This window comes from Falco rusticolus, chromosome 1 (genome assembly GCF_015220075.1).
Source record: "Falco rusticolus isolate bFalRus1 chromosome 1, bFalRus1.pri, whole genome shotgun sequence".
Lineage (NCBI taxonomy): Eukaryota > Metazoa > Chordata > Aves > Falconiformes > Falconidae > Falco > Falco rusticolus.
Window position 1 is genome coordinate 21,172,425 of NC_051187.1, and position 27,508 is coordinate 21,199,932.

Sequence of the window (27,508 nt, forward strand, 5' to 3'; positions counted from 1 at the left end):
TGCTTTATAGCTAGATCCTATTGATGAGAACTGCTTATCTCACAGACTTCATCCCAGTTTTGTGACCAGACGTAGTTAGAGGAAGACTGCCTGTAGTTCACTTTGCAAGTAGCTGGAGGCCAGCAAAAAGACAGATACACATCTGGTGAAGCAAATTCTGTCCCTTATGCCTCATACTCTCCCTCTGAGGCATAGCAGAGCAGTTCAGGGACAGCTTGGCCATCACAACCTACACAGCATCCTTTACCTAGATGAAGACAGGAATCTTGTCAGTGGTGTGTAGGCATCCACGCCATCTTCCTCATCACCCTCCACATACAGCACAACAGTGCTTTAATCAGTGAACAGGAATGGGTGCCACCACCAGAGAACAACAACAGCTGAACTGCAGGCACGTGCCCATCCGTACTGGGATGAAGGATGGCTGTTTCCAGGGGGCTGGTGCAACATGTAGCACCTCAGTGCCCACACAAACACGGGAGTGCTCTTGGATAGCCTACGTTTGGAGGCCCAGCACAGGGCAGCACCTCAAGCCCGCAAACAGTGTAGGGTTCCTGGAAGGACAATTTCAGGTGATAGAGCAGCGTTTTAGGCCTGTGCAGGTACAGCAGAGCACTCTTGGAGGAGCCGCTTTGAAAGCCAGGTGACAGGGCAGCACCTCAAACCTGCACAAACACAGCACAGTGTCACAGCACTATCAAAACTAGTAGGCTGCAACAAGGCTTTTGCCATCCCACACCAGATTAACTTCAATAAGTAGTTGTCACGCCTTGCCCCACCATAGCCACCAATCCCCCACAGGGTTTCTAAGGTTCATCTACTGTCCATGCTGTTTCTTCATACCCTTCACTCCCTCTGCTTCGTCCTTGTCTCACCTACATCCAGGGCACTCTCTCTCCTCCCGCTGCTTCTTCAAAGTCTCTCTTCATTAGCTGCTCCTCTTCTCTACCCCTTACAGCTATTTAACTCCTTCGCAGGAACCAGCCGCAGCAGCACCTTATCCACATCAGCCAACCCACCGCCCCTGAAGCCAGCCCACAACTGTGCATTACCGACATTAATTAACCCAGCTTCATTCCTCTACAATTCCTCCCTTTTTTTTTCCTTAACATTTCATGCCTTATGTTTTTAACAATTATCACAACCTTTTTACAAATAAGCTTTTCATAGTCCTCTAATTCCTCTACAATACCTCCCTTTTTTTTTCTTTTCCTTATTAAAATTTCATACTTTATGTCTTTAACAATCATCACAACCTTTTTATAAATAAACTTTTCATATAGTCCTCTATAATTCCTCTACAGCACAGCACTCTTGAAGGGCTCATTTCTGGAGGCTGGGGATAGGGCAGTAGCTCAGACCTGCACGAACACGGCACAGCACTCTCGAAGAGCCAATTTTGAAGGCCAGGTGACACAACAGGACCTCAAACCCGGACCAACACGGCCCAGCACTCTTGCCGGACCGATGTGGTGGGGCCTCCCCTCAGACGGCACCCAACTCGACGCGGCGCCCTGGAAAAGCCGAGCCTGGCAGCCGGGGGAGCGGCATCGCCTCAGCGGCGCCCAAGGCGGGAACGCGCTCGCGGCGCCCAAGGCGGGAACAGCGCGGGGGGCGGGCCCGGCGAGCACCGGCGCTCCACGCACGCGCACGGCCTGGGCGCCACTTTCGGGCGGAAGAGGCGCGGCGCACGCGCGCTTCCCTACGGAAGCCCGCGGGGCGCGTTCAAAGGTGCGGCGGTGGCGGCGGCTCCGGCCTAAAGCGGGGGCTGGAGGGTGTCGCGGCCACCGGCTGGGCCCTGAGGGTGGAATGGCGGCGCCGTGAGGATCTCGGTAAGTCGTTCCCCTCGGCGCGGGGCAGGGCGGGGGGGCCTGTGGCGGCGGGAAGCAGTGGTTGGGCTGTGGCGGGAAGGAGGCCTTGAGGCGGGCTGGTGGGCCGGCGCTCGGGTGTGAGGGGAGAAGGAGCTGGGGGTGAGGAGGGGGCTGTGGGGCAGGCGTGTGAGGAGGGTCGGGGCCTGTGGGGCGGACTTAGGGGGTGACGGAGGCCGTGGCGGGGGTGCGGGAGCGGGTCCCGGGTGGGGGCAGGCCGGGGGTGAGGCCTCCGAGAGGCCGCGCGTACCGCACCGGGCATAAGGCGCAGGGCTCAGGGCGGCCGGGGGTGCTCAGTGTCTCCTCTCTTGCTTGCAGCACACACGGAGCAGGCTGGATGCCCGCAGGCAGCAGGACACTAACACAAGCAGCCCGCGCACTCGGCAGGGCCACAGGACTTTTCTCCCCCCAAACACAGGTCACCTTGCCAAGACCCTACCTGTGCTGCGTTGGGCTCCCCGAGGCCAGCCCCGGTTACTGGTACCAGCCGCTGTTACAGCGTGTATCTCTCCAGTCCGCAGGCAGAAAACAGGGGGGTGGTGCTGGGGCTTTGCCTTTCCGTCTGCTTTTGAACACTTGCCTTCGCCAAGCCTGCACGGCTGCAGAGGACATGGCAGAGCAGAGGTACTGCGTAGACTATGCCAAGCGTGGCACGGCAGGCTGCAAGAAATGCAAGGAGAAGATCGTGAAGGGAATGGTGCGCATTGGAAAGATTGTGCCCAATCCCTTCACGGAGTCTGGCGGGGACATGAAGGAGTGGTACCATGTGAAGTGCATTTTTGAGAAGCTGGAGAAGGCCCGGGCCACCACCAAGAAAATCGAAGACATCACAGACTTGGAAGGATGGGAAGAGCTACAAGATGAGGAGAAAGAATTAATCAACAAGCACATCTCAGGTGAGACACGAGGCAGCACCTGTGTCACTTTTCTTATTTACTCTTTTTCAAGGTATGTCCTGATTGCCACGCAGCCATGCCTTTACTACAAAATCCTCACAGATATATTAGTATGACCTAGTGACAGAAGGCGTAATGCTGCTCAGATCTGTGTTTCAGACCTGTAGGAAAGGGAAGAAGTTGTCACTTCTCCAACAGCACTTCTTAATTCATTTGTCAGGACTGATTATGAAGAAGGTCTAGGTGATTTAATTCACATGCAGACACGGGGAGTTAAATCCCAGGACGAAGTATCAGTTATTTTCCATTTTCAGCTTTTTTTCCATGATCTTTAGTAAATTATGTAGTCTTTTAATTTTTGATATCTGAAAAATGATCCTTCACTTTTTTCTCCTCCATCCCCAGTTCGTTTAAGACTTGTTCGTTGCAGTCTATCTTACATAATATGTTGAGGTGTGAGTTTATTTTTGACTGCCGGTTTGAACCTTGTTTTACAGAAGCTAATTGCAAGGCTGCAAGTACACCGAAGAAAAAAGTGATAGTCCAAGCTAAAATCACTGCCACAGGACAAATAACTACAAAAGATCCATTAGCTCTCATCACTCCATCACCAAAGAAGTTCTCTGGCTTCACAGGTAGGACTTAAGAAACTGATTCTGAGAAATCCTTCTCTTCTAATATTGGCATTAGAGGTTTTATAACTTGGTGCAGATCAGTAGGTTTTTATCTATAGAAGATGGTTTAGTTTTTTAAAAAGTAACTAAATCTGTTTTGCCAGAAATTGTTAGTGCTTTCTTACGCTGTCAGTCTTGAAAGAACTGATGTTTTATTTCCTAGTATTCCCAAGGAAACAAAGTTATGCAGTAACCCACATTGTCAGGCTGAGTCGGCTACTGCCTTAGTCCATTGGCCAATTTCAATCAAATGTGAAGGTAATAGATTAAGAATATCCCCTGTGGAGCTCAAAATCTGTAAAAAATTGGTTGTGAGGGATTCCCAATTACGGTGTTCATGGAAGGGAAAACTTACTTCTCAGCAGCTTGTCCTGAGAAACAGCTGCCAGCAGGACAGTCGGTGTGTGAGCACTAACTGACCTGACACAGGCGTGTAGCTCTGAAGCACCCAGAGCACGTGTTGCCACATACACAGCCAGAGATCAGCGTGTGTAGGGCTGTTAGTCTTATGAGAGAAAAGGGGCTGGGGACTTTTTTTCCCCAATAACACAGGAGCATCTGCCAGCAGGAGTTCCTTTAAACCTTTGAGAAATCATATTTGCCTGGTAGAATTAAGGTCCAGAAAATTCTGGGGTACTGTGAAGAGCAAAACTAATGGAAAAAATGGTTGCGTGTTTTTTTTAATAGTAATTACATTTTTAAAGTTGCAAATTTTGGCATAGCACTCATCGTTATTCAGTTCTGAAGCTTTGCCAGCGCATGGGGATTGTTCTTTTCAGCTTGCCAAGCAGAGGTAGCTTCAACTTCAAAATCTGCACCAAATTATATTTGTTAAAAAAGCAGCTTCTTATGTCTTTGATGCAGCCAAGCCAAAGAATTCAGAAGATGTCTCTGCAGACCCTTCCCACAAGTCTAGCCTATCTGCAAAAAAATGTGATCCAAAGCACAAAGACTGCTTGCTCCGAGAGTTCAGAAAGCTCTGTGCCCTGGTTGCTGAAAAGCCTAGCTATAATGTGAAGACGCAGATCATCCAAGATTTTCTGAAGAAGGGATCTGGAGGAGGTACGATTCCTGCTTGGCATTCTTGGTGTATGAAAGTCCTCTCAAAAGCAACCTCAAAGTGTTATTTCAAAAGGAATGGTGAAATAAAATCTGATTGCTGTGTAGTCCAAGCTGTGCGCTATGATGATTTCTAAACTATGGAGGTAATGTTTGCAAAGGGAACTGTTTATCTAAATAACAAATTCAGATAAGAATGTCTCAGTCTAGGATTGTGGGAAATCTTTCTAGGTGCCACCAAACTTAGTGCTGAGATCTGATTTGGAGGACATTTGTGGGTGTTTCCCCTAAGAAATCTCCTTTCACGTGAAGCAGAACAACATGGTGGAAAGAAGCCCCAGCTGGGTGTGTTTTCCCAGGTGTCATGCTAATGGGCACAACCAGCCCTGTACGTGAAAATAAACTGACAGTCTGTAATGGTTTGTGGGGTGTTTTTTTTTTTTCAGATGGTTTTCATGGTGATGTATACTTGACCATTAAGCTGCTGTTACCAGGAGTCATTAAAATTGTTTACAACTTGAACGATAAGCAGATTGTAAAGCTGTTTAGTAGGATTTTTAACTGCAGCCAAGAAGAAATGATCCGGGACCTGGAACAGGTGAGTGCGGACAGCAGTTGCCTTCATTTCTGCTGTTCAGTCCCTTGATATGGGAATTTTATAATGTTGGGGTTTTTTTACTCATGTTTGAAAGATTGTTGGCTTGACTGTTAGAATGGCAGTTGGTTATTATTTGTTGGTTGGTTATTTTTTTTCACTTCAGTTTTCGTAGCACTTCCTGCCATCTGGAACCTTTAGAAAATAATGTTTAAACAGAAAGCAAGATAGGAATTCACCTGCAAAACTTCAGAAAGCAAGACTAAAATCTCTAGGCAAGTTGGGCTGCATCTGCTTTGTCAAAACTGCTTTGTCTAGTATATTCCTATGTAACTGATTTGTATTACTTTTTTCGTAATGTCACATATCAAAAATTGTGATTCAATTAATAGGTCTGTTACTGTGAGCTTAAGTTGCTTCATACAATTAAGCTACACTTACATAATTGCAAGTACACACGTGCATTTAATTCTTGTGCATAGGAGTTGATAATTGACTGTGCACTTCTAATTCATTGCCTGATGGAGAAAATAGGTGAATTGGGTAATGAAGTTAGTTCTTTCACCTGTTTATTGCCTTGGTGTATACTGCCTTCTAGTGACATCACTAGAGTGTTTCAGATCCTTGGATTTACAAGTGGATTCATCCTGAAGAAATAAATGGTCTGTGGTGATGCAGCAGTGAAAAATAGAGCAGTGAGATGATACTGGTGGTATTACCTTTTGTTTGCAAATGAAACACCCAGGAAGCTTTATTCTGTGTTGTGACAGCTTTTTTCTAATTTTGATTCCAATTCCTTCGTGCGATCCCAGCATGGTTGCTGTGCTTTATCCTACTTACCGGAACCGTGTTGAAACCCCAGTGGCATCCCCATTCTCTACCCATAGCTCTGATCCACACCCTTGTTTTGTTTTTGGAGACAGGGAGATGTTTCAGAGACCATCCGCCTCTTCTTTGAACAGAGCAAGTCTTGTCCTCCAGCTGCCAAAAGTCTCCTGACCATCCAAGAGGTGGACGAATTCCTAATCCAGCTGTCAAAGCTTACTAAGGAAGATGACCAGCAAAGTGTGCTGCAGCGTATCACGCGCAGGTAAGGAAAGTAATCGGCCTCTGGAAATTTATCGTAAAACTAGGAGTAGTTATCTACATACTGCAAGCTGGAACGGTGAAAAATTAATCATAAACCACAGAGACAGAACTTAACATCTGTAAATCGCTGTTGGTGGTTTGATTAAGACACCTTGACTGCTGACCAGCAAGGGAGAACATGTATGGCTCCTGCTTATGCCAGAGAATTTCATCCTTGCCTGTCAAGAATGCTGCTCAATGTATACTAAACAAGTGGCTTGCAGAACTACCTTAATGGTACTTAGCTGTTAATTATAAGTTGCTGTTCTTAGGTATGTTGGGAAAAGCCTTCAAGCCATTTAGACTGTTGATGATTCTTGGTCTGGCTCAGTTTGTGTTGATCTGAGACTGCAGGTGTTACTATCACTTACTCTTGATGCATTAGTTAAGTGAAATTTGGATGGTATGTCAACACCGAGGCAGAAGAATATTGGCATTCAGACATAAAGGTGCTAAAAAGCCTTTTGGGTATTCTCTTGTGCTTCTGAGATGTCACTTCTAACGTATTCTTATTTGAGTTTAAACCCTCCAGAAGGGGAAGACCTTTTTTATTTACAGAAGCCTGGATCTGTTTCATTTTTTCAGCTGGAAAGTAGTTCAGTTAAATGTCTACCATTTCTGAATCTTCTCTTGCACTTCAGGTGTACGGGCAACGACCTGAAATGCATCATCAGGCTAATTAAGCATGACTTGAAAATGAATGCTGGAGCAAAGCATGTGTAAGTCTTTTCTTGTGAGATAAAACCAGAAGTGGGTGTTAGCCCCACAAGCCAGGAGCGGCAGACCTGAGGTTGATCTGTGTTTCCCTCCTCTCCTCCATTTGTTAAAGGCTAGATGCTTTGGATCCCAATGCTTATGAGGCATTCAAAGCATCACGCAACCTCCAGGATGTGGTAGAGCGAGTCCTGAAGAACCAGCAGGAGGCTGAGAAGATGCCAGGTGTGAAGCGAACCCTCAGTGTGCAGGCCTCTCTGATGACCCCTGTTCAGCCCATGCTGGTAATGTTGGCTCCCCTGCAGCGGTGTCCTTCAGCCAAGCGAGAGATGCATTCTCACATGTACTGTCAGACCCTCACCTTTAAGAATCAGTAGATGGATAAGTGTGTGTAGTGTGAGCGAGTAGAGTGTGCAGCGCTGATTTTTATGTTTAATGCCGTTTTATAAAGTTTTCTACCAAGAGGCCAGTATTCAATGTACTCAGTACTTGCACCTTCAGTGCCACTGCAGAAGCTGAAATCTTGACTTGCTTTCAGTCCAGGAGTGACTTGTTTGTTTGTTTGCTGTCCTTCCAGAAGTGGATCCTTTTTTCTGGAAACAACTTAAGCTTTCCATTGGATTAGAGATTTGAATAAGTTTGGGGGGTTGTTTGAACAAATTGGAGTTAAATATTTACTTCTGGTCTAAGTGCACTCCTACAAAAGACACAGATAAAGATATTTACACCTTTAAGTATTTGGAGGTGATTAGCACTGAAAAGCTGTAATTATCTGGGCATATGCAGATAATTCTAAGTAAATGAGTAAGAAAAGAAAACCTGGAACTGGATATCAGAGACCCTGGACAAAAAGATCAGCAGAGGAATTGGTAGTTCATTCATGAACTTAGGTGAGTAGCTTTATTTTTAAATGTACCATCTGAGTTTGTTTGGAATTTCTCTCCACCTTTCTAAGGCTGAAGCCTGCAAGTCAATTGAGTATGCCATGAAGAAGTGCCCAAATGGCATGTATGCAGAGATCAAGTATGATGGCGAGAGGGTGCAGGTCCATAAAAATGGAGATCATTTCAGCTACTTCAGCAGAAGCCTCAAACCTGTCCTCCCACATAAAGTAAGCACTGATAAACAGTCTGTTCTGTGTGCCAGCTCCTCTACAATGCGACTGAATTTCACAACAGTTTCTATAGGCAAGGAGGATACCTTCTGTTGTAGACTTTTCCCTGATTTATGTAGATACTTGGAATCTGGAAAAGCAGCACTTAATAGAATTGTAATCAATTCATTTTGGTGGACATTAAGAGCTTGAAACTAAAATTAAACTGTCTGCTGTAGAGTCCTCTTTATGCACTGCATTTTCAGAGGCTTGTTGCCAGTTGGGTGGCTTGGTTATATTTGTTCAAGGCTCATTTTTCTATTTGTAGACTGTCCTGTCTGTACTACAGTAGAAAGTAAAGCTAGTGCAGATATGCCTACACATCTCAGACATGTTTCTGGAGAAAACATCTGCATTGGAGCAAGTCCCTCTTTTCAACCAGTAGACATTTTTCTTCTCTGTTTTATCCCAAGGTAGCCCATTTTAAGGACTTCATCCCCCAGGCTTTCCCTGGTGGGCAAAGTATGATCCTGGATTCAGAAGTTCTTTTGATTGACAACAAAACTGGCAAACCACTTCCTTTTGGGACTCTTGGTGTGCACAAGGTAAAAAGATCCTTTGTGGTGATTGGAGCCTCTTATTCTGCCAACTTAAATGCACTAGCATGCAATCTGTTATCACAGGATCGTTTAAGAGATCTGGTGTTTGCTAGAGCATCTGGGGAAAAAAATAAGACCCCCCGAGAAGGCTGATATTAATGAAAATGTACTGTTCTGATACAATAGATTTGATATTAACCTGATCACTAGCAGGATAGTAAGCTAGAAGACCACAATGATGCAGAGGGTATTTAGCCTGTATGAATATTATGTAGTGCTTACATCTAGACAAATGGTCGTGAGAAAGAGGACAATAAAATGAAAATTCAACTGCAAGTGCTTTAATGTAATCATTAATCTGAAGTCTCTGGAACGCATGTTGGGTTTTTTTTGCAGCAATAGTGACAGGTGTTACATTGCCCGAAGTCATTAATATTTGTAGCATTATTTCCCCATCACTGGGAAATTAGCATGTTTTATATTCTTAGTTTTGACACATTCAGTTTAAATCCTAATTCTCAGAATACTTTTGTCTTTGAGAAGAGGCCTAAGCTTCTTAAAACTAAAAGGTTAGGGAGATAAAAATCCATCCTTTTGCTTCTGTTGTTTTTCTAAAACTCCATATTGCTGCTTGCTATGACTGCAGATTTCTTTTAATTGATCGGACTTGTCTTTCAGAAAGCTGCTTTCCAGGATGCCAACGTTTGCTTGTTTGTGTTTGACTGCATCTATTTCAATGACATCAGCCTGATGGACAGGTATGTGTCTGGCACCTGGCATAGTGTGAGAGTAGCCTGACTGGTTTCCCAGCATGAGCTGGCTGGACTACGCTGGCCGCTGCAGCAGGAGCAGTGCACACTGGCTGTTAGGACTGGCCATTTACCCCAGTAAAATCCAGGCAGCATGGGAGAATCCTTGCTGTGCTAAGGAGTTTTACTATGGAGCTCCATCTTGCTCTGCAGTTCCAAAATACCAGGGTTAACTGCATTTGAACCGAACTGCCTGTGGTTCAGTACCCAGCTCATCTTGCATCCTCTGAAACTAAATGGACTCTTAATAGAATTTCTGTTTTATAACTTGCTTCCTGGAGGAAAGTAAGAATTGATTGTCCTTTCTGGAACCCTGTAGGTTAAATCATTTAATTACCTAAATAGCCTTTCTCAATGTTCACGTGACTGGTACTTCGTGTTAAAATTGCTGCTTGTCCTTAATTATCTCTACCTGGTTTAGGCCTCTGTGTGAACGTCGTAAGTTTCTCCACGACAACATGGTTGAAATCCCCAACCGGATCCTCTTCTCAGAGATGAAGCATGTCACAGTGAGTTCGATGTTCAAGTGGTGTGGATGGTGATCTCATAGATTGTACTCTGGACAATTCATTGCTCCTTCAACCATGTGGCTTTTTTTATGATTAAGGCTGCAAATCCAGCAATTCCCTGCCTGTCATAATGGTTGTACTTCTGGTCTGGGTGCAAGGCTTCTTTAGCTAATGTTATTCAAGGAGGCCATGCCTGTGCTCCCATCTTGTCTCAGCTACAACCACTTCAGTATAGTCTTGCATGTCCACATATATCTTTTTTTTTCTTTGGTTTTTTTTTGGGGGGGGGGGAGGGGGAGGAGTGTCTTAATGGTTTTGTAGCCATTGTAATTTTAACATTGTTAGGGGGAGCTAAAGCCTGTTGCAACTTAGTCTGTACTGTGTGATGCTGAGCTGTGTAGAGAAGACTGAAGTGTGATTGAAAGGAGCTAGACAGCTTCCGGTTTCCAAACGGGCAGCTTCAGGTGCCACACAGCCTTGATACATCCCCAGTGCTAAAAACTGCATTTAGACAGCAGCATGCTGAGTTTCTCCTTTGATTGTTATGCACAAGCCCCGTGTCTCATTATTTTTCCCCAGTGCTACTGATTTCTCTGGTACCTTGGGTTTTGGCAGAGAATGGTTGGACATTTGGAGCAGAGAAAGCTTTTTGGGAAGAAAAAATAGCATGGGTCCCAAGGCAGTTGGGTAGAGAAGCAAGCTGCTGGCTGAAAAAATCTCATCTTGCATGTAAGGGACATACTTGGGACATTATCAGTGTGGCTACCTCATCTTTGAGGAGTGTTTTTTAACTAACCCACACTTTTTTTCTTGGGACATTCCCAGCTTAGCCACTGGATGTGCAGCAAAGAGAACATGTACAGGAGTCTCCTTGGAAAAATGTTTTATGAAATCACCTGTTCATCTCTCTGCTCCTGCTTTGGTTTTAGTGCACCACTGCTCCAAATAGAACACCTGAAGACCACAGCCCTTTGACAGTCTTGAACTAACCACAATTCATTTCCTTTTCAGAAAGCTTCAGATCTGGCAGATATGATCACCCGAGTCATCCGTGAGGGACTGGAAGGACTGGTGTTGAAAGATATGAAGGCAGGTTCACATTTACTTTTCACTGGTGTATGCTGGGAATTGGGGAATAACAACAGAGAGAGATGTGAGGATGAAGGACACAAGGCTGAGCGTTCTTGAAACATCTCTGGGTTCTTGTCGATGCTGATATCCAAGTTGCTCTTTATATATCTGAGCACTGCGGTGCTCTTGTACCGCTAAGCTGGATAAAAGCAAGGGCTGTTTGAGGCGATTGCTGTCCACCAGGTGATCTGTCTGACTGGGGGTTCTGGCCTTGCTTTGCACAGGGTAATTATGAACCGGGAAAACGACACTGGCTGAAAGTGAAGAAGGACTACCTGAACGAGGGTGCAATGGCTGACACAGCAGACCTGGTGGTGCTGGGAGCTTTCTATGGACAAGGCAGTAAAGGTCGGTCTCTGGAGTTGGCTTAAGTCAGTTGTCTCTCAGTTCAGAAAATTCAGCTTTTCCCATTCCAGGCCCACTGTAGCGTTTGGTCTCCTATCAGAATGAGACTGGCTGTAGCGGTGTCAGTCTGCTGCAGCCCATCATGTGCCAGGCTGTGAGTTTACTGCAGGTTAGGTGGCACAGCAAAGCCTTAGGTGCTGGGCTGGGCTTTTACACAGCGTAGAGGCTCTGTTCAGCTGCGTGTATGGGAGCTGATGCTGTGAAGCCATCACAAGCCCAAGGCCCCTTGACTCCCTAAGATGGAAAGGAGGTTTTGGTTCATTACTTTGCTTTTTGAAAAGCTATGGCTTGTCCTGTAGAAGATGCGAACCACCCTGCTCTCCCCTCCTGCAGGGGGAATGATGTCCATCTTCCTTATGGGCTGCTACGATCCGAAGAGCGAGAAGTGGTGCACTGTGACCAAGTGTTCTGGTGGCCATGATGATGCCACCTTGGCCCGTCTGCAAACAGAGCTGGATATGGTGAAGATCAGCAAGGTGAGAGGGGCTCTGGCCTGGAGGCAATCAAAGGAATGCTCAGCAAAGGCCTTGGTGAAAGCCACCTTCTTGCTGTTGAGGTGCTGGCTAAATGCAGATTTGAAGTGCTCTGCTGGGAATGAAGAGAGGCTCAATTAGAGTTAAGAGCAGATAAACCGCTGGCACAAACGTGTGCAGCCAGCTCCAGGTGGGGCACTGCCTGAGAGCTGTACTCAGGTGGGACGTCAGGCACCATCTGGTTCCTGCTGAGACCAAGTTGGTTTGGGTAGGGCAGAGCAAGAACCGTTTTTTTGGCATATTGTGATTGGCGAGGGAGGTCACTAGATGGGGCTATGGGTGAGGAGTGCTCGGCCTCTGTTGTCTCCTGGCTCCATAACCTGACTTGTAGTTCAGACTTCTTGTGAGTGGCTTACTTAGGTGAGGAATCTTACTTTCAAGACTTGACAAACAGAGAGCTGAATTTTAATATTTACCTAACATCCTGAAGGCCATTTGCATCAGGATTATAGAATCTTAAAAAAATGGGTAGTTTTATATGAATTGCAATTGGAGCAACGATGCGATTGCTTTACCTATAGAATGATGGTGATTGAGAGCTGTGTTACAGATCATCTTTGTGATTCTCTAGAACCAGTTGCAGACCAGTGCACCTTACACTGCAGGCTATAGCAAGTTTCATCCATACAAAGGCCATGTAATCCCTATATGCTAATCTACTTCTGGGTTATCTTTCAGTAATGTCTTCTGTCAAAATAGGTTTGTATATGATCAAAAGTGCTATCATTTTGGGTTTGTGCTTTTCATTAATAGGATCCTAGTAAAATTCCAAGATGGCTAAAGATCAACAAAATCTACTACCCAGACTTCATTGTCCCTGATCCAAAGGTAAGTGCTGTTACAGTCGTTTAACTATGTTTTCCAGCCTTAATATGGCAATCTACTGTACTTGATTTAAATGTACAGATTGTCCGTTACAAGAGACATACTTCTCATTCTTCATACTTGGAACAGGAAATTAAGTGCGAGTTTTTATCTCTGAATCTTGCAGGTTCATTTGAAGCTTAAGAAGAAATCATACCTGCAGCACTTCTGGGAAATATTCTTGTGTATTTAATCCCTTCCAGAAGTGAACTTCCTTTAAATTTGAGGCATGAAAAATTTGACTTAAAATGGTTGAAGCACAACTGTAACCCAAAAGTTGCATTGGTTTATGAAGTTTATCAGTGTGCTTTGCACCATGCGTGTCTGATAGAAATAGAAAAGATGTTAATGAGAAATTGGCAGTGTACATTAGTTGACGATCTCTGACTTGCTGAAAAAAATAGAAGCTTTTTTAATTAAGGTGACTGAAGAGGTTAGTTTGTGTCTATGGAACTGTGTGCTGGGGGTTGTTGTAGAGGTAGAGGGACACAGACACATTGGAGTTAGTTGATGAGAGAACACAGGAATGTGATGTGCCTTCCCCAATGCTGTGTTTAGAAAGCCCCAGTGTGGGAGATCACAGGGGCTGAATTCTCTAAAGCCGAAGCCCACACTGCAGATGGGATCTCCATTCGCTTCCCTCGCTGCACCCGCATTCGAGATGACAAAGACTGGAAGACAGCCACCAACCTCCAGCAGCTCAAGGTGAGTTAACGTGCTGTGTCTGCAGCACATTCGAGAATGGGTTCTGCCAGCAATCTAGATTTGAAAAGACAAATTCAGATGGCAGGGTATGTAGCAAAGATGTCTGTTGACTGGTACCTATGATGGCATGTTACATTTTCCATTTTTCTAGGCTCAGGCTGCTTGCTGGATTATTTTGATGTGAATCTTATTCTTTCATGGGGCCTCCCAAGTCTCTTGAGCTGTTGTGTTGTACACTTTCAGGAAAGTCTGTGCTGGCAGCTAGTTGTATCAGCCCTTGTAACAGCCTTCATGGTGAGCAATTTCCTTCCTGAAAGAGGTGACCTTTATTCTCTTAAGTGCTTATGGTCATTCAGTCTCCCATTAATTGCTGAGATTGGGGGAGGCATCTGGGAAGTGACTAAGGGTAGCCTGGCCTGGTTCCCAGGCACGGGGCGGGGGGACACACACCAAATGGCAGTCAGCCAGGATCCCTGGGGCTGCACCCACCCCACTCAGCTTCTGCACCTCCTTTACTGATAGAGACTGCTTGGCTTGCTGCCATCCCCAGCAGTGTCAGCTGCTGATGAGCTCTGTTCTCAGTCTGGATGTTGTCGTTTGGGCTGTCTTTGCACTGCCTATGGGGATACTGGCAGCAGGTGGAAGTGCTTGTTCTGCCACCGAAGCAAGGAGTGATTCAGCCCACCTGCTGTCCAGTAGTCTTTCTAGCTCCCTGTGCTGGTAGGGCACAGAAAGGTAAAATACCCTCTTCAGACTGTTCCCTGAGTGAGCAATGGGTATCGCTCATTTTCAGGCTCTGAGGAGTTAGTCTGTCTCACTCTGTAGCGGATGATGTGAATGCGCCTTTTGGTGCCTCCCTGTTTGGCTTCCCTTTGTGTCGAGCAGCTGGGTGGAACACAAAGCTTGAACAAAAGTTGACAGAAAGTGGCTACAAAGAGGTGCAGGAAGAAAAAGCATTTGAGCAAAGACTTCAGGGCAGGGGGGAAACAAACCAGAGGAGACCATGCCTAACAGCTCGTGCCTCATGTCAGAGGTTTCACTGTGGTTAAAGGCAGTGCTTTGTTTCTGGTGGGACAGGAGCTGTACCAACTCTCCAAAGAGAAGGCTGATTTCAGCGTGGCTGCTGCGGAGGAGGATGAGTCCATGGCTGGCAGCAGTGGAGAGAATGAGGGAAATTCCAGGTCTTCCACACCACACAGCACTATTAAAACTCCCCCAAGCAAGTCACCTGCAAAAGCTCAGAAGCCAGAAGGTAAGACGGTGTTTTCCAAGGAGAGGAGCCTTGGGGTGTGTTCTCTGCCTTTGGGGCAGGTTGGCTTTGGATCCCTGTCTTCTGTCAGATGCTTGACAATCCTGTGGCAGCTTTCATGTGCCTGTCAGGGTTAACAGGCAAAGCTGTTTAGACCCTTGGTTTGGCCTGTGTTTCTCACGGTGTGGATTGAATAGCCACAGCTCTGATGTGTGTTGGGATTAAGAAAAGACGGAAATGGCAGATGATGCTGTTTAGGTTGGTGCTTAGGCAACTCATTTAGACAATAAAGCTCTCTGAGATTATATGCTGGTTAGAACGGGTATCTTGCACCTAGCAGGATCTGTCACAGCTTGTACCAAAACTACTTTGGAGTGATTTCCCTGGGACTGCAGTCACTATTAACCTGACAAGATCAAGGTCCTTAGCAGACTGTGGAAGACTGATCTGAACAGCAAACCTGCTGGTCACGTTCCTGCAGATCACATGCCCTTCGGTTAGATGTTTTTGGCCATGAATCAGCATTTAATTTAATTTGTATGAAATTCGTGCATATAATAGGGCACCTGGATGAAGGGGATTTCCAGGTAGTAAACTGCAAAGCTGTGAAATGAGTTTTGTTTCACCAGTGCTTTGTTACTGGGAACAACTTGAAGCAAATTTCTGTGCAGTTTCAAAAAGACAGTGTGGTGACAGCAAGGAGGGAAGTTCAACAGCAGCATCCTGGAAATGAGGGCAGGAAGGTGCCCTACACCATTTGCAGGAGGAAAAATATGTCTTGCTAGTTACATTCTAATTCATGGGTTTTCCAGGAAGCCGGGGGCGGGGGGGAACTTCCCTTTTACTCTCTTCATCTTCTCCTAATACATGACCAGTATCTGGAAAGAGAGCACAAATGAGACAAGTTTTTGTTTTTTAGAGAGCAAAGCAGTCATTGGATCCCCTCAAAAATCGGAGGAGAAACGAGGGGAGAAGAGAAAAGCGTCTGAGATGGATGACAATGGAAACAAGGTACGGTCAGCGGGACAGCAGCCACTTTGGGGTGGGAGGAAGCTGAGGCAGTTTGGTTTGTCTGTTCACTTTTGTCTTCCATCTGGAAAGTCTTTGAAAGCTTCCTAGAGCAGCACCCTCAATTGAAATGAAATATAATGGCAGAAATGGCAGCAACAGGTCCCCTTGTAAGGGAAGCAGGTGGCTGCAGCTGCTCTGTCTGCAGAGCTGACATAACGGGTTTGTCGTGCTAAAGCCCAGTCCTGTGTTCACCCGCCAGCAATGTCCTGCTCCACAAAGTGCTGTGGTTGCTGAGCAGCTCCTTTTCCTGACGGCTGCATATGAAAAGTTGGGAGCTGTAAAGGAAGAGAACTGTCCTTTTGAGCCCACTGTGCAACAGGTTATAGGAATGGATTAAAAATCACTGAGCTATAGTTTCCTGATGAGCCTGGAGTAGCTATTTTGATGTAAACCGCAAGTCCCCTCCCAGGGCGGTTACGTTCTCCTACTTTAAAAGCTGATGCTTCTTAAAGACAAAGACATTACGTTCATGTTTACTGGACCACATCAGCATCATCGCGAAGGTGAATAATGGGGTAATAATTCCCCTTCGCTAGGGAAGCACTGTTCAGCTGGAACATCGGGCTTCCAGAGGAACTGTATGGGTCTTGCTCTTGTGTATGCTTTAGTGGTGGCCCAAAGAGTGGGCACGGATTAAGTGATAACCTCAGGAGCTGTGAACGGAGTCATTTATGCCTGCAAAGAAATTAGTGTCATTTCCAGACGAATCTAATGTTTTACCAACCTGTGCTTCTCATCCTCTTTCACAACATGCAGACACTGCTGGACATATTCACTGGTGTGAAGCTTTATCTGTCACCCTCTGTGAAGGACTTTGACAGAATCCGGCGCTACTTCATAGCATACGATGGGGACCTTGTGCCAGAGTTTGACACAGCCTCAGCGACACATGTTATAGGGGACATCGATGAGAATCCTGATGCTAAGCGTGTGTCTCCCAAATGGATCTGGGAATGCATCCGGAAACGGAGACTGGTAGCCCCATGCTAGCAGTGTGGGACAGCTGACCGGTCCTGACACAGGAATTCCCTGAAGGGGAAGAGCTCAGAACTAGGTAGGTGGAAGAAATGGTGAGGTTTCCTCTGTGGAGACATGGATAGAAATAAAATGCCCAAGTCCATCAGAGGTAGTTCTAAAGATCCATAGCAACCATATGGAATGAATTAAAACAACTCTTTGAAGAAGTGACCCTGCTGAATCCATTTTTCTGCCCATAATGTAGACCAATGCACTTATCCAGGTGCTGGTGTAGTCTCCTTGGGTTTTTAAAGTTTGGCTATTTTTATAGATAAAGAAATAAAACTGAAGCAGTTTCTCCTTTGCTGTCAGGACTTGTTTTCCAAAAGTTATTCTCTACCTGGACAGGAAAAGAGACCACCAAAAACGTGAAGCCATTGGCTGTATTGCCATGATAATTTTGCTGTGGGGCTACAGTTTCTGTGACAGACGTGTCCTCCTGCGCTGACTTTTCTTTCCTCTCTTCCAATGTGCAGCACAGGTCTGTATCCAGTAGCAGTTTACAGCTCTGCTGCGGGCTTCACATTAACACCAGGACACCAAACCAGCTGCCATTACAGCAACTGTAGCATTATCCACGCATCCTCTTGGAGTGTTTGTTTTTGAGCGTATGTTGCTCGTGTGTTCTGCTATTCGTGTTTCAATGTGTAAAAGCTGAGGAAGGAACTGTGCCAACTGTATCATTTAGGATTGTTGAAAAACCTTACCTGAAGGTGTTCAAAATGGCAAGTACTCTAATATTAATGAAACACAGAAGGCAGGTTTTAGAAATGGGTTCATTTTAACTATTTTGTTAAATAACTGCATGTATACACTGTGAAAGGGAAAGTGAGTTGGCCAGTTTACTGGTTCCTTTAGTCTCGAGGGTACATTTTTCCTTCAACCTCTTCTGTACTGGTACCCCACCCACTAATGACACTTGAGCACCTGGTGTCCCCAGTCTTATTTCAGAAGTAGCTGCAGGAGCTCTGCTTTCTCCTAGCCCACTGGTAAAGGAGTCAGAAAACAAGGTGAATTAGATCTCTTTTAAACTTTATTACAAAATTATAAACCAAACTTCTGTACCAAAACTAGTAAGTTTAACCATTGTAGTACCAAGAGAATTCAATAGAGAATAACATGCCATTTCAAGTAAATATTAACTTTTAAAATATTTAAACTATGTACAGTGTACATAAAGCACATAAATATTTCCATTTACTTTATTAGTTCAGATCATTATATTCTTTTGGATCAGTAATCAGTTTCTCCCAGATTTTGATTTTTCCTTTAGAAATAACTCAATCACAGAGAATCCATTTTTGCAAGGGAAATGCTTTAGTTGGGAGAAAAAACCAAACCACTTCGGAGTCATACGGTGGGTATATCATCTCACCCCTAAGGTTTCAGGCATTGATCTGCAGTTTGATTTATCTGCTGTAGAAAATAAGCCTAACTTCTACAAGTAGAAGTACATCTGTCCACAGGGGAATAATCTTCCTGCTGAATTTCCCCAGCCCTGAGTTTAATGAAAAATATGACAACATGGAGTTTCACAGTGAATTTACTAAATGAGGCGGTTCAATGCTTTGTACGTGTATTCCTGTACCTCTTAAGAGGTCCCTGTGAGCCCCCTGAAGAGTAAATACAGCTACTGCTTACCTGCAACTTTTTTTTTTTTTTTTAAACATGCTGCATTGAATTGTACCAGTACTCTTCTCATGCTGGAAGCTGTTAAACCTTAAGCCAAAGACTAGAGAACAACCTCAACAGGAAAGAGGTAAAATTCAGAGTTTTTAGTTCAATAAACCTCAGCAGCTGTTGCTTTTTTGTGAGGTTCAGAGACCACCTCCATAGCACAGAGGTTCTGCGACCTCCTGAGTGACAGATTTCTTCAACTTAAGTGCTTTACTCATTTCAACTTGCAGAGCAGAGACCCTCTGCTCCCTGCCAGGTGAGAAGCAAGGTGCTGCTCATGCAGTATTCCACATTTAAGATGACACAAGTTTGATTTGTTAACATATATTACCATTCATGGCAAAAATAGGTGGGTTTTTTTCTGTAACTGCACTTGCACTACCCCAGAAGCTGTAAGTGGACACTTGTTCCTTACACTGTTCCTCTGCCAGCAGCTACACAGGGTTGGTTTGAACACTTAAGTGATCACCCCAGCTGTAAAGGGGAGAGCTCGGCAGGGAACAGCCGTAGCAGAAGGCAGCCAACTTCACTAATGACTTGAAATGAGCTGAAAATTTAAGGCATCAAGATTCTGAAACTTAGCTGTGTTACCAGCCAAACGGCCTCAATCAAGCAGAAAGAGTACAAAATAAATCGCTTGCGATAAGCAGTCTGAATGTAACAGGACTGTAAAACTGAGCAGAGCAGAGGATGGGGGGAAGCTCATTAGTAAACTGAAGTATCTGCAATGATGATTGCTCACCTTACTGACTCAAGGGAGATAAAGTTTGCTTTCTTTCATTCCTCCCCTCTAAAAAGTTCCCTGTACTTAAAGATGATTGTGTCACAGTGGAACCCTTACTATTCTTGAGCTGTACGTTTTCTTCCCTACACCCTCTAAAAAAGACTCAAGCCTTAAATTCATAGCTCCTTCATCAAGGGGAGTCCAGTTTTAAAACAATTGCTGACATATATACTGCAGGGAAGCCTGTGAAGTCAAAGGAATCAACATCAGTCAAACTAGAAATCTCCCTCTCCCTAGTTTGTAAACAGAAAACCACCACCGCGCAAGGTAAGGCTGTATGTTTCGTAGAGTCTCACTCCCCTTACATTTTTCAATAATACAAACTCAGTCTTCAAATAAAACTACTTTTTCCTTAATCGCACTAGGCTAGAATGGACACCAGAGGCTGTCTGCCTGTCCTGCAAGCATAAGGGTTTAACATTAAGTTAAAAAAGTAAAGTTAACAAGCACAGTAGAATTTTAATCTTTGAAAATAAAGTTGTTGCTGGGTGTATATAGCCTAAGCAGCAAAACAAACGTCGCTTTTTGAGACCCCAGTCCACACTTTTGTTTGTTGTTCAGGGGAAAACATAAAGCCTCTGAATCTGGTCTCCGTGGTGGGAAGCCAAGCATCCATCTATCCCCCATGCTAGTGGATCAAGTTATTTTAGAATGCACATTGTTAATTATTTCTGTGTCTGCTGCTGGCAATGAGCTCCGAGGAGTCCAGGCACTGCGGTGTAAAGCACTATAGCGGGAAGAGCACAGCCAGGCGGGGCTCCAGCAAGAACCATTCTCCCGAGGCTTCCAGCTTCCGATGGGGTCCCCGTGCCAATCTCTGTAGCGATTCTGACCCTTTCTCTAACGGCGGATGAGGCTTTAAGGCATCACCGGTCCTTACACACACTTAGGACTTAAAGACATGGACGGCCCTTATCACGTACTGCCGGCATATGGGGCACTCGCTCATCCGCTTCCCACACTTGGTGCAGGTGACCATGTGGCCACACTCAAGCAGGACGCAGTCGATGGGTGCGTCCATGCAGATTTTGCAGAGGTTGTCCTCTGTGCCAGGCAGCCCAGCAGCGCCTGAGGAAAGGAGAAACCATGGTTTGCATGAGACAAATGTCATTTCTGTGCAATCTGGGAGCTGGCTTTACCAAAGGACTTCCCTAAGGTACTTTGGCGCACTGAAGGGGGGGTGGGGGGGGGGCGCGGGAATTATCCAGTGTAGACACAAAGGGAGTACTGGCTCCGTCAGCTGGCAAGGAGCAGAAGGTTAGCATTTACACAGGAATTTGTGCAATGAAAGCAGAAATACCACTGACGTTCTTAGCACTGAGGCAAACGAAGCAACATGGGTCTCTCTCCCAAGTGATAGGATGAGAGAAGACAGCTTCAGGTTGCGCTGGGGAGGCTCAGGTTGGATATTAGGAAAAACTTCACGGAAAGGGTTGTCAAGCCTTGGAACAGGCTGCCCAGGGACGTGGCTGAGTCACCGTCCCGGGAGGTAATTAAAAGAAGCATAGATGTGGTGCCTGGGGACACAGTTTAGCGGTGGACTTGGCAGCGCTGGGCTCATAGTGGGACTCAATGGTAAAGGTCTTTTACAACCTAAAGGATTCTATGATGAAGAATATCACTTACCAGTTTGATCATCGGTGTCAGAAACTGCAACGTAAGAAGAGAAAGTTATTTGGTGAGAATAAGAGAAGCGGGGAGGAGGGTGGCAAATTACCTTGAAGGGAGATTACTAAACCAAAACTGCTTTTTGCTGATCCCCACGCAGAGGTTCAGGCTGGATCCCTGCTCAGGATCTGTTGTTCAACTGGCAAGAAACTTTCTGTTACCGAGCTTTCACAACAGCTAGCGCTTCACAAAGATAAGCAACTATCTAAAGCAATGTCTCAATTTTTAAGACAGTCTCCAAATGTGTGCAGTGTCTGGCTTCACAGAACTACGCCAGAACTGTTCAGTAGCCCCTTGTGCCCGTTTCTTTGCTGTTCGACAACCTCACCGATATTGCTGAGCACAGCTGCGACATGTGCAGGCAGCTGATTAAGAGAAAAGGATAAACTCTGTCAAAAGCACAAGGTACAATGAGAGAATATAAATCCAAAGCAGTTGTCTTAAGTCTGTTACCATTCATAGAGGACAGAGCTTAGCGAGATGTGGTTAAGAAAACACCACTTCTTTGGACAACACTGAGGAACAAACCTACCTATGAAACCAAAGTGTCAAAATGCGTTTCTCTTGTAAGTTATTTACATGTATATGTATTTTTAAACTAGTCACCTAGAACTGCAAACTGGCATCTGAAATTCAAACCAGATACATTCTCCATACGCCACTGTCCCCTCATCAGTCAAAGCGCAGGCTCAGCAAGAGCAGGTAGAAAGAACACCCTTGTGATGAAGAGGACGGAGCCAAACCACCGATAACCACAGCTGTTCCACAGCAGGAGCCGCCATCCCTGCGCACATTCCCGCCCGGAGCTGCCTGGCTGCTTTCTGCAGCGTTTTCCTGCTGGCTTTGCCATGAGCCAATGGGTAGGCGCCCACCCAGCACCTACAGTCACCCATGGACAGTCACGCATCAGCTGTCCTGTGGGTGCCACGGTGACCAGCGTGATCTGCCAGGGCTCTACAGAACCCCGCGATGAAGGGTGCGCAGTTCTCCTTTGTTGCTACTACAGGGAAGTCACTCTCCGAGCTACCAGTACCTCCAGCTACCCTCTCCAGTACAAGCAGTGGTGAGCAGAGCTCAGCTACTCCAACATGCGTCACACTACGAAACAGAAATCTAAGGTAAGCTCTATATCCTTCTGCCATTGTCCCTAAAAAGGGAAAACCTGGAAAACAGGCAGGTTTGCTAAGTTTCTTACCTAGATGTTGAAGGTCTTTCTCTTTATAAAGACGAGTCACTCTCTCTAGCAGCTCCCACTTTTCACAGCAGCCTTTGTAGTTGACAAAGTTGCGAGCAAGAATTTCCTTCAGCTGTCGCACAGAGAGTGTGTCAATGTCGCCGATGCTTGTTAGATCGGAAAGAGAAGCCTTCCTCCCCTGCACCAGGTTATCTTCTGAGTCTGTAGACTGAAAGGGGAATAAAGATGGAATGATTCCTGCCCTCAACACCTAGCACTACCATTTAAATCAACTTTCAACACGTGCACTAGCAGGAATTCATGTTTGGGTGTACATACAACTGATCACTCTGTGAATTCCCCCATCTGTCAGAAACACAAGCCCTAGGATGGAAATATTTTTTTTTATAGTGTCCAAGTGACACCAGTTCTTTCTATATGTGGAAGACAAGGTGATGCCAAAGGAAGGGGTTGGTTTGGTCTGCTGGTGGTGAGTCTGAATTACTGTTTAGTCACCCATATCTGCAGTACCAATTCCGTGGTACACACACAGCCTAGGAAAGAAACCTGGTATTCCTTGTCATCTAATTCCAGGACACACAAACCTGTGTCTCCTCCTCTGTCGGTGCTTCTGCTGCATTCTCAACTCCTGTCATACCGACTTGGCTGGGAGGCACATAACCATTTCCCTAGAAGAGGAAATAAAGCTTTCACCAACAGCGTATCTCCGTGTGTGCAGAAGGAACAAGCTCCAGAGAGGACAAACTGCAGCACAAGGTAAAAGCAAGGCACACTCACAGAAAACACTTCCTGTGCAGCACTTACAAAAACAAGTAAACGAGTAAAACTTTTTGAAACTGAAGTGCAGCAAAGCCCCCCTTTATTTAAACCCCGACAGAATATTTGTACAGTAAGATTGCCACGTGGTGTTCTTGTGAGGCTGGATCAGGAGGAGGCCAAATTTATACACTGCGATATAGACAGATAGATAAGATGCAGTTCTTCCCTCAAGCGTTGCAGTGTGACACGGTGTGATATCACGGCTCTGATGGCACATCAGCTATCACACCGCAAGCTCGGTGTAAGCCTCCTCTAACACAGCTCAGAGTCTACAGGCCACCCTCAAAGTAACCACACAGAAACACCTCCTCAGGTGAGTTCTGGACTGGACAAAGAGGAGATACTAAGCAAAGGACAAGCAGCAACAAAGCTGGAGAGTGAGAAGGGGCAGTTGCTTTGAGCGCTCAATAAAATGAAAGGCACAGCCATGTAATTCTAGCTGACTTGCCCTCAGCAGCTATCATTCCCCTCTGTGGTTTCCCTACTGACAAAGGACGCTGTAACGTTACCATCCTACTTATCTAAGTGGTGACTCATTAATATTTACAAGGCAAAAGAGTAACAACGATGATGAAAGAGCCTGACCTGTAGCAGGATGTCATGCAAGTACAGACAAGAAGCTGAAATGTATCATGGGGCAGTAAGGGAAGGCAACAGAGCTGAATTTGCTGGTAAAATTGGAATACCAATATCCAGAGAACCAGAGAATAAAAGACCTTTTAAGTGATTAGCAAAAAAACATCCTCCCAGGAAAATTCTTCCTTTGTACTAGATCTATCTGCTGAGGAAGCAGAAGGTACATATACTTTCACTGCTCTAGTCCACAGGGAACTAAATACACCTATTAAGTAACAGGACTAGGAGCAGATGTCAAACACTGAGTAAACTTCCCATACCAGATAGCAGAAAGACAAACAAAGCAATGTCAATAAAAAATAATTAAGCTCAAACGCCCCTGACAAGGTTTGTCAGAACTGCAGAGTTCATCATAAAATGAAGACTTAACAACAGGCTCTGATTTTGTCTTCTATTGATCTGAGTCCAGAAGAGACCAAAAACCTCACCCATCTCGCAATCATCTTTCTCATCAGTTTCAGTTCCAAAAATTACTTTAACCTGTGCTTTAAATCGCTTGCTGTCTGCAGGTGAATTAAAGAACAATAATAACCATGTCATCTAACACCTACATACAGTTGTCAGGAAACTGTCAACATCAACACACAAGATGTATCTGTGCACCCAACAGACATCAAGTACCAAAGGAACCAGTCACAGGACTACGCAGCAGCAATGGCAAGTGTGGACCCAGAGAAAACACATCTCAAAATAGCAGTGGTGTTCTCGGAGTGACTGTTCAGTACATTCAGCAGTACCCACCAAATTAAATTCCTCTGGTGCAGAAAGGGAACAGCACATGAAAGCTGGTGATAGCAAGTCACAGTTTTACACAGCAAAGCAGCATAAAATAACTCATCTTACTTTCCTAATTATTCTGTAAGAACATATGAGGCCCTCACTTCAAAATTAAAAACAAACCCGAGAAGTGCATGTATGAAATGCAAAGTATTTTGTCATCTGCTCCACAGAGAAGCCCTCCTCGCTTTTCAAGCGGACATCTTTAACACAAAACTTCTTTGGCACATTATCTACTTGGAAAACCTCATGCAACATCTTAGTAGTTAATCCAAAAATAGAGATGAATGAGTTTGCAAAAGATGCTTCTGGCTACAGACTGTACCTGCTGATGTTCCTGAGCTAGTGAGCTTGAGATGGGATCGGCAGACCCTGGAGACGCATCATGTGAGGTAGAAGATGCTATGCTGGTTGGTGGGAGAATCACAAAGTCTTGCTGTCCAGAGACACTAGTATTAAACGGGTTTGTTCTTATCTGATCTTCCTGGGTAATTACAGGCTGCTGGCCAAGAATCAGAAATACCAGGTCCTCCTTTTCACGACACAACTCTGTGGAAATCTCACGGAGTGCCAAATAGTCTCGCAGATCCTTAACCTTCATCTTTATTAGCTCTTCCCGCTGAAAAGCTGTGGCTCGGAAACGCTGGCACAGGTGGCAGAGAAGGGGCCCACCTTCAGGCTGGTTTGAGCAGGACGTACAAAAATTCTTCTTACAGTCCAAGCAGATGTGCTGGTAAAGAGAAGGGAACAGAATCAAACCCATCCACCGTGACCTGCAACAGAGGTGCACAACGACCACAGGCAGCGTTTCTCCACCATCCGGAAGCCAAAGTAAGAGTAGCCTCTGTTAAGACATAACCGAAACCTTCTTATTTATGAAAAAGTGCCAAGTATGTTGTTCATGTTCCTAGATGAGGAAAAAGATTGATCCCGTGAGCAGATCACCAAGATCCTCACAGCTCTTAGAAAAGCAGTATTTACACTCCATTTACCCAGGATGAAATATTACATTCTTAGCCCGTTCCCTCAAATGACAGGAGTTTTCTGCACCTTATTCCAGCCCTGTTCGTACCGTTTAAGCCACAGATGAAGTCGGGAGAGCTCTGTGAGGCAGCAGGCTTTCAAGTAAATCACAGCTTTCGAGCAAAGCACATTGCTTTATAAAATAACGAAATACTGCTCTGTGCACTGAAAAAGCTCTAGCATTGGAGGGAACTGCTCACAAAAAATTAATCTCTATTTCATAAATTTAATACTTGCTATGAGTGACCTCCCTTCCCCCCTCCCCTTTTTTTCCCCTTCAATTTGCTGCAATCACTAAATGAATCTTCTTTTCACCATACGAGGAAAAGGAAACGACAAGGCTTACAGCATCTGACAGACATCAAAGAATTCAACATTTATTTATGCAACAAAAATAGCCAGCTTATTTTGAAAATAATACACACACTGTGTGCCAGCTAGGTGCTAGACAGAAAGCGTTGGAAGTTTTGGAAATATTAGGCCCTGGATGTTTAAAAACTTTACAGATTAAATTCTGTTGTTTAATGTTTATATTTTATACTGTTCTGGTCTCGTCACTCAGGGCTTGATTTTCAGTTCTAAGCACTCACAGTCCGTGTTGACTTTTGCAGAAACTTGACTGTTCAAGACTTTGGAAAGTCAAATTCTACATTTTCCAATAGGAACAGCAGCAGAACAGCCACATTACATGTCTTTTAAAAAGTCCTGAGGGAAGAAAGAACTGGTTTCAGTGCTGGTTAAAAACACCACTTCACAGTCTGAGAGAAGACAAGCATCTCTATGAAATCCTGACATCCTGACCATACAGAGCCACGCAAGGAAAAAGACACATGCGGAGTTGGAGAAGCAATTAAATACAGAGACAAAAAGATTGTTTTGTGAATTACTTCTAGTGACCAAAGAATATTTTTAACAGTTTCAAAGAAAGCAGATGTTTCTAATGTTTTAAGAGGTGTAAATTCACTACTTGCTTACACTGGCTTCTTCTGATCCCCTTTGCAGCCTGTCCGCCCCCCTGCCCCACACATCCCCTTACAATTATAACCAACAGGCTTCTCATTTAGACCCTGTAATAGACTTACAATGACAGTTAGTGGAAAGAATCCAAATTTCCTGCCTAAACATTTTAAGACATGAACATTTCTACCACAGATAGAACCTCTGGTCATGCAAACTCATAACCTCATCTCAAAATTGCTGGTTGGGGGCCTGCCAAGTAAAAGTGACTTTCATCAATCACAAAGCAAGACAGAAAGGGCAATTTCGACACACCATCCAGTTTCAAGTTTTCCTTAACTTGGTCATTATGAAAAAAAATTAGTAGGTAACTGACTTTTTTTTCCACCCTATGCCTGCAGGAGCAACCCAGCTTCTCAGGGAATTTTCAGGGCAGAGACAGGAACTACTGGTTGTGCATCTGTCTAGAGCAGGGGAACAAATACTCCACAAAGGCAGAGTAATGGAAAATAACCTCACTGGCAACGCTTCCCCTCTCTCAATCATCCGTCCCTGAGAGGGGAGCAACCAGAAGAACTGAGGGGGAAAAAAAAAACCAACCAAGCAACCCTGCTCTTCTCTGGCAGGGAGAAGCCTCCCTCGTGCTCTGCAGACAGCAAACCAGCTCCGATGGGAACTGCTGGATGGCCAAGGATGTTCCAGCCAGAAAACTCCCACCTGAGTACTCAGATGTTCAGGTATCACACAAGCCAGCACAGTACAAGGGCTGCTTTACCCAACATGGGTTTTGCTGGCAATTAACAGTCATAACGCGAGTCTGTCTTAGTTATCAAATGATACATTTGAGAAGTCAAAATAAAACGAGGCATATGTCTGGCTTATCAGTTCACCGCTAGGATTCATCTCTGGAGAAAAAAAAAAAACCCAGCCTGCATCTGAGCATCGAGTATTTAAAGATGCACAGAAGCTGTTTGCCACATCTCAGCATTAAGCAGCTTTACAGCTTCAGTGTGTTTGTTGAACTCTGACTGAGAGGGCAATGATTGAAGACAC

At 45.1% G+C, this 27,508-nt stretch overlaps 2 protein-coding genes across 9 annotated transcripts in view; one reads left to right on the forward strand and one right to left on the reverse strand.

Annotated features, from left to right (window-relative positions):
* Positions 1-1,695: 1,695 nt before the first annotated feature.
* LIG3 (DNA ligase 3) lies at positions 1,696-17,230 on the forward strand. 2 transcript variants are annotated; one of them, XM_037374983.1, is made up of 20 exons: positions 1,697-1,832; positions 2,187-2,764; positions 3,262-3,399; positions 4,303-4,500; positions 4,944-5,095; positions 6,016-6,182; positions 6,862-6,939; positions 7,050-7,218; positions 7,890-8,045; positions 8,501-8,632; positions 9,305-9,384; positions 9,857-9,944; positions 10,956-11,033; positions 11,300-11,423; positions 11,814-11,956; positions 12,767-12,841; positions 13,436-13,582; positions 14,660-14,834; positions 15,751-15,842; positions 16,659-17,230. In XM_037374983.1, exons 2-20 carry the CDS (start codon positions 2,206-2,208, stop codon positions 16,890-16,892), a joined length of 2,985 nt encoding a protein of 994 aa, XP_037230880.1. In that variant the 5' UTR covers positions 1,697-1,832; positions 2,187-2,205; the 3' UTR covers positions 16,893-17,230. The 2 variants fall into 2 exon arrangements, 1 of the variants encoding a protein (XP_037230880.1); XR_005102202.1 differs by lacking the exons at positions 15,751-15,842; positions 16,659-17,230 and adding an exon at positions 13,734-13,876 and having other exon boundaries at positions 1,696-1,832; positions 14,660-14,750.
* Positions 17,231-18,559: 1,329 nt separating this feature from the next.
* Positions 18,560-27,508, reverse strand: part of RFFL (ring finger and FYVE like domain containing E3 ubiquitin protein ligase) — a 31,916-nt gene continuing 22,967 nt past the window's right edge. For 3 of the 7 annotated variants that reach the window (XM_037374985.1, XM_037374984.1, XM_037374986.1), the window contains exons 3-5: positions 24,801-25,205; positions 22,828-22,911; positions 20,586-22,451 (exon numbers count right to left, since the gene is read on the reverse strand). In XM_037374985.1, the coding sequence (XP_037230882.1) occupies positions 21,948-22,451; positions 22,828-22,911; positions 24,801-25,205 (993 nt within the window). In that variant the 3' untranslated portion in view covers positions 20,586-21,947. Of the gene's footprint in view, positions 20,449-20,585; positions 22,452-22,827; positions 22,912-24,800; positions 25,206-27,508 lie in introns of those variants that run through there. The other 4 variants (XM_037374988.1, XR_005102203.1, XM_037374990.1 and 1 more) reach the window with 4 other exon arrangements.

Coding starts and splice junctions, on each gene's coding strand:
- LIG3 (XM_037374983.1), top strand. CDS start 2,206: ATGCCCGCAGGCAGCAGGACACTAACACAAGCAGCCCGCGCACTCGGC. Junction 6,183..6,861: donor CTGCAGCGTATCACGCGCAG/GTAAGGAAAGTA, acceptor CTTGCACTTCAG/GTGTACGGGCAACGACCTGA. Junction 7,219..7,889: donor CCCCTGTTCAGCCCATGCTG/GTAATGTTGGCT, acceptor CACCTTTCTAAG/GCTGAAGCCTGCAAGTCAAT.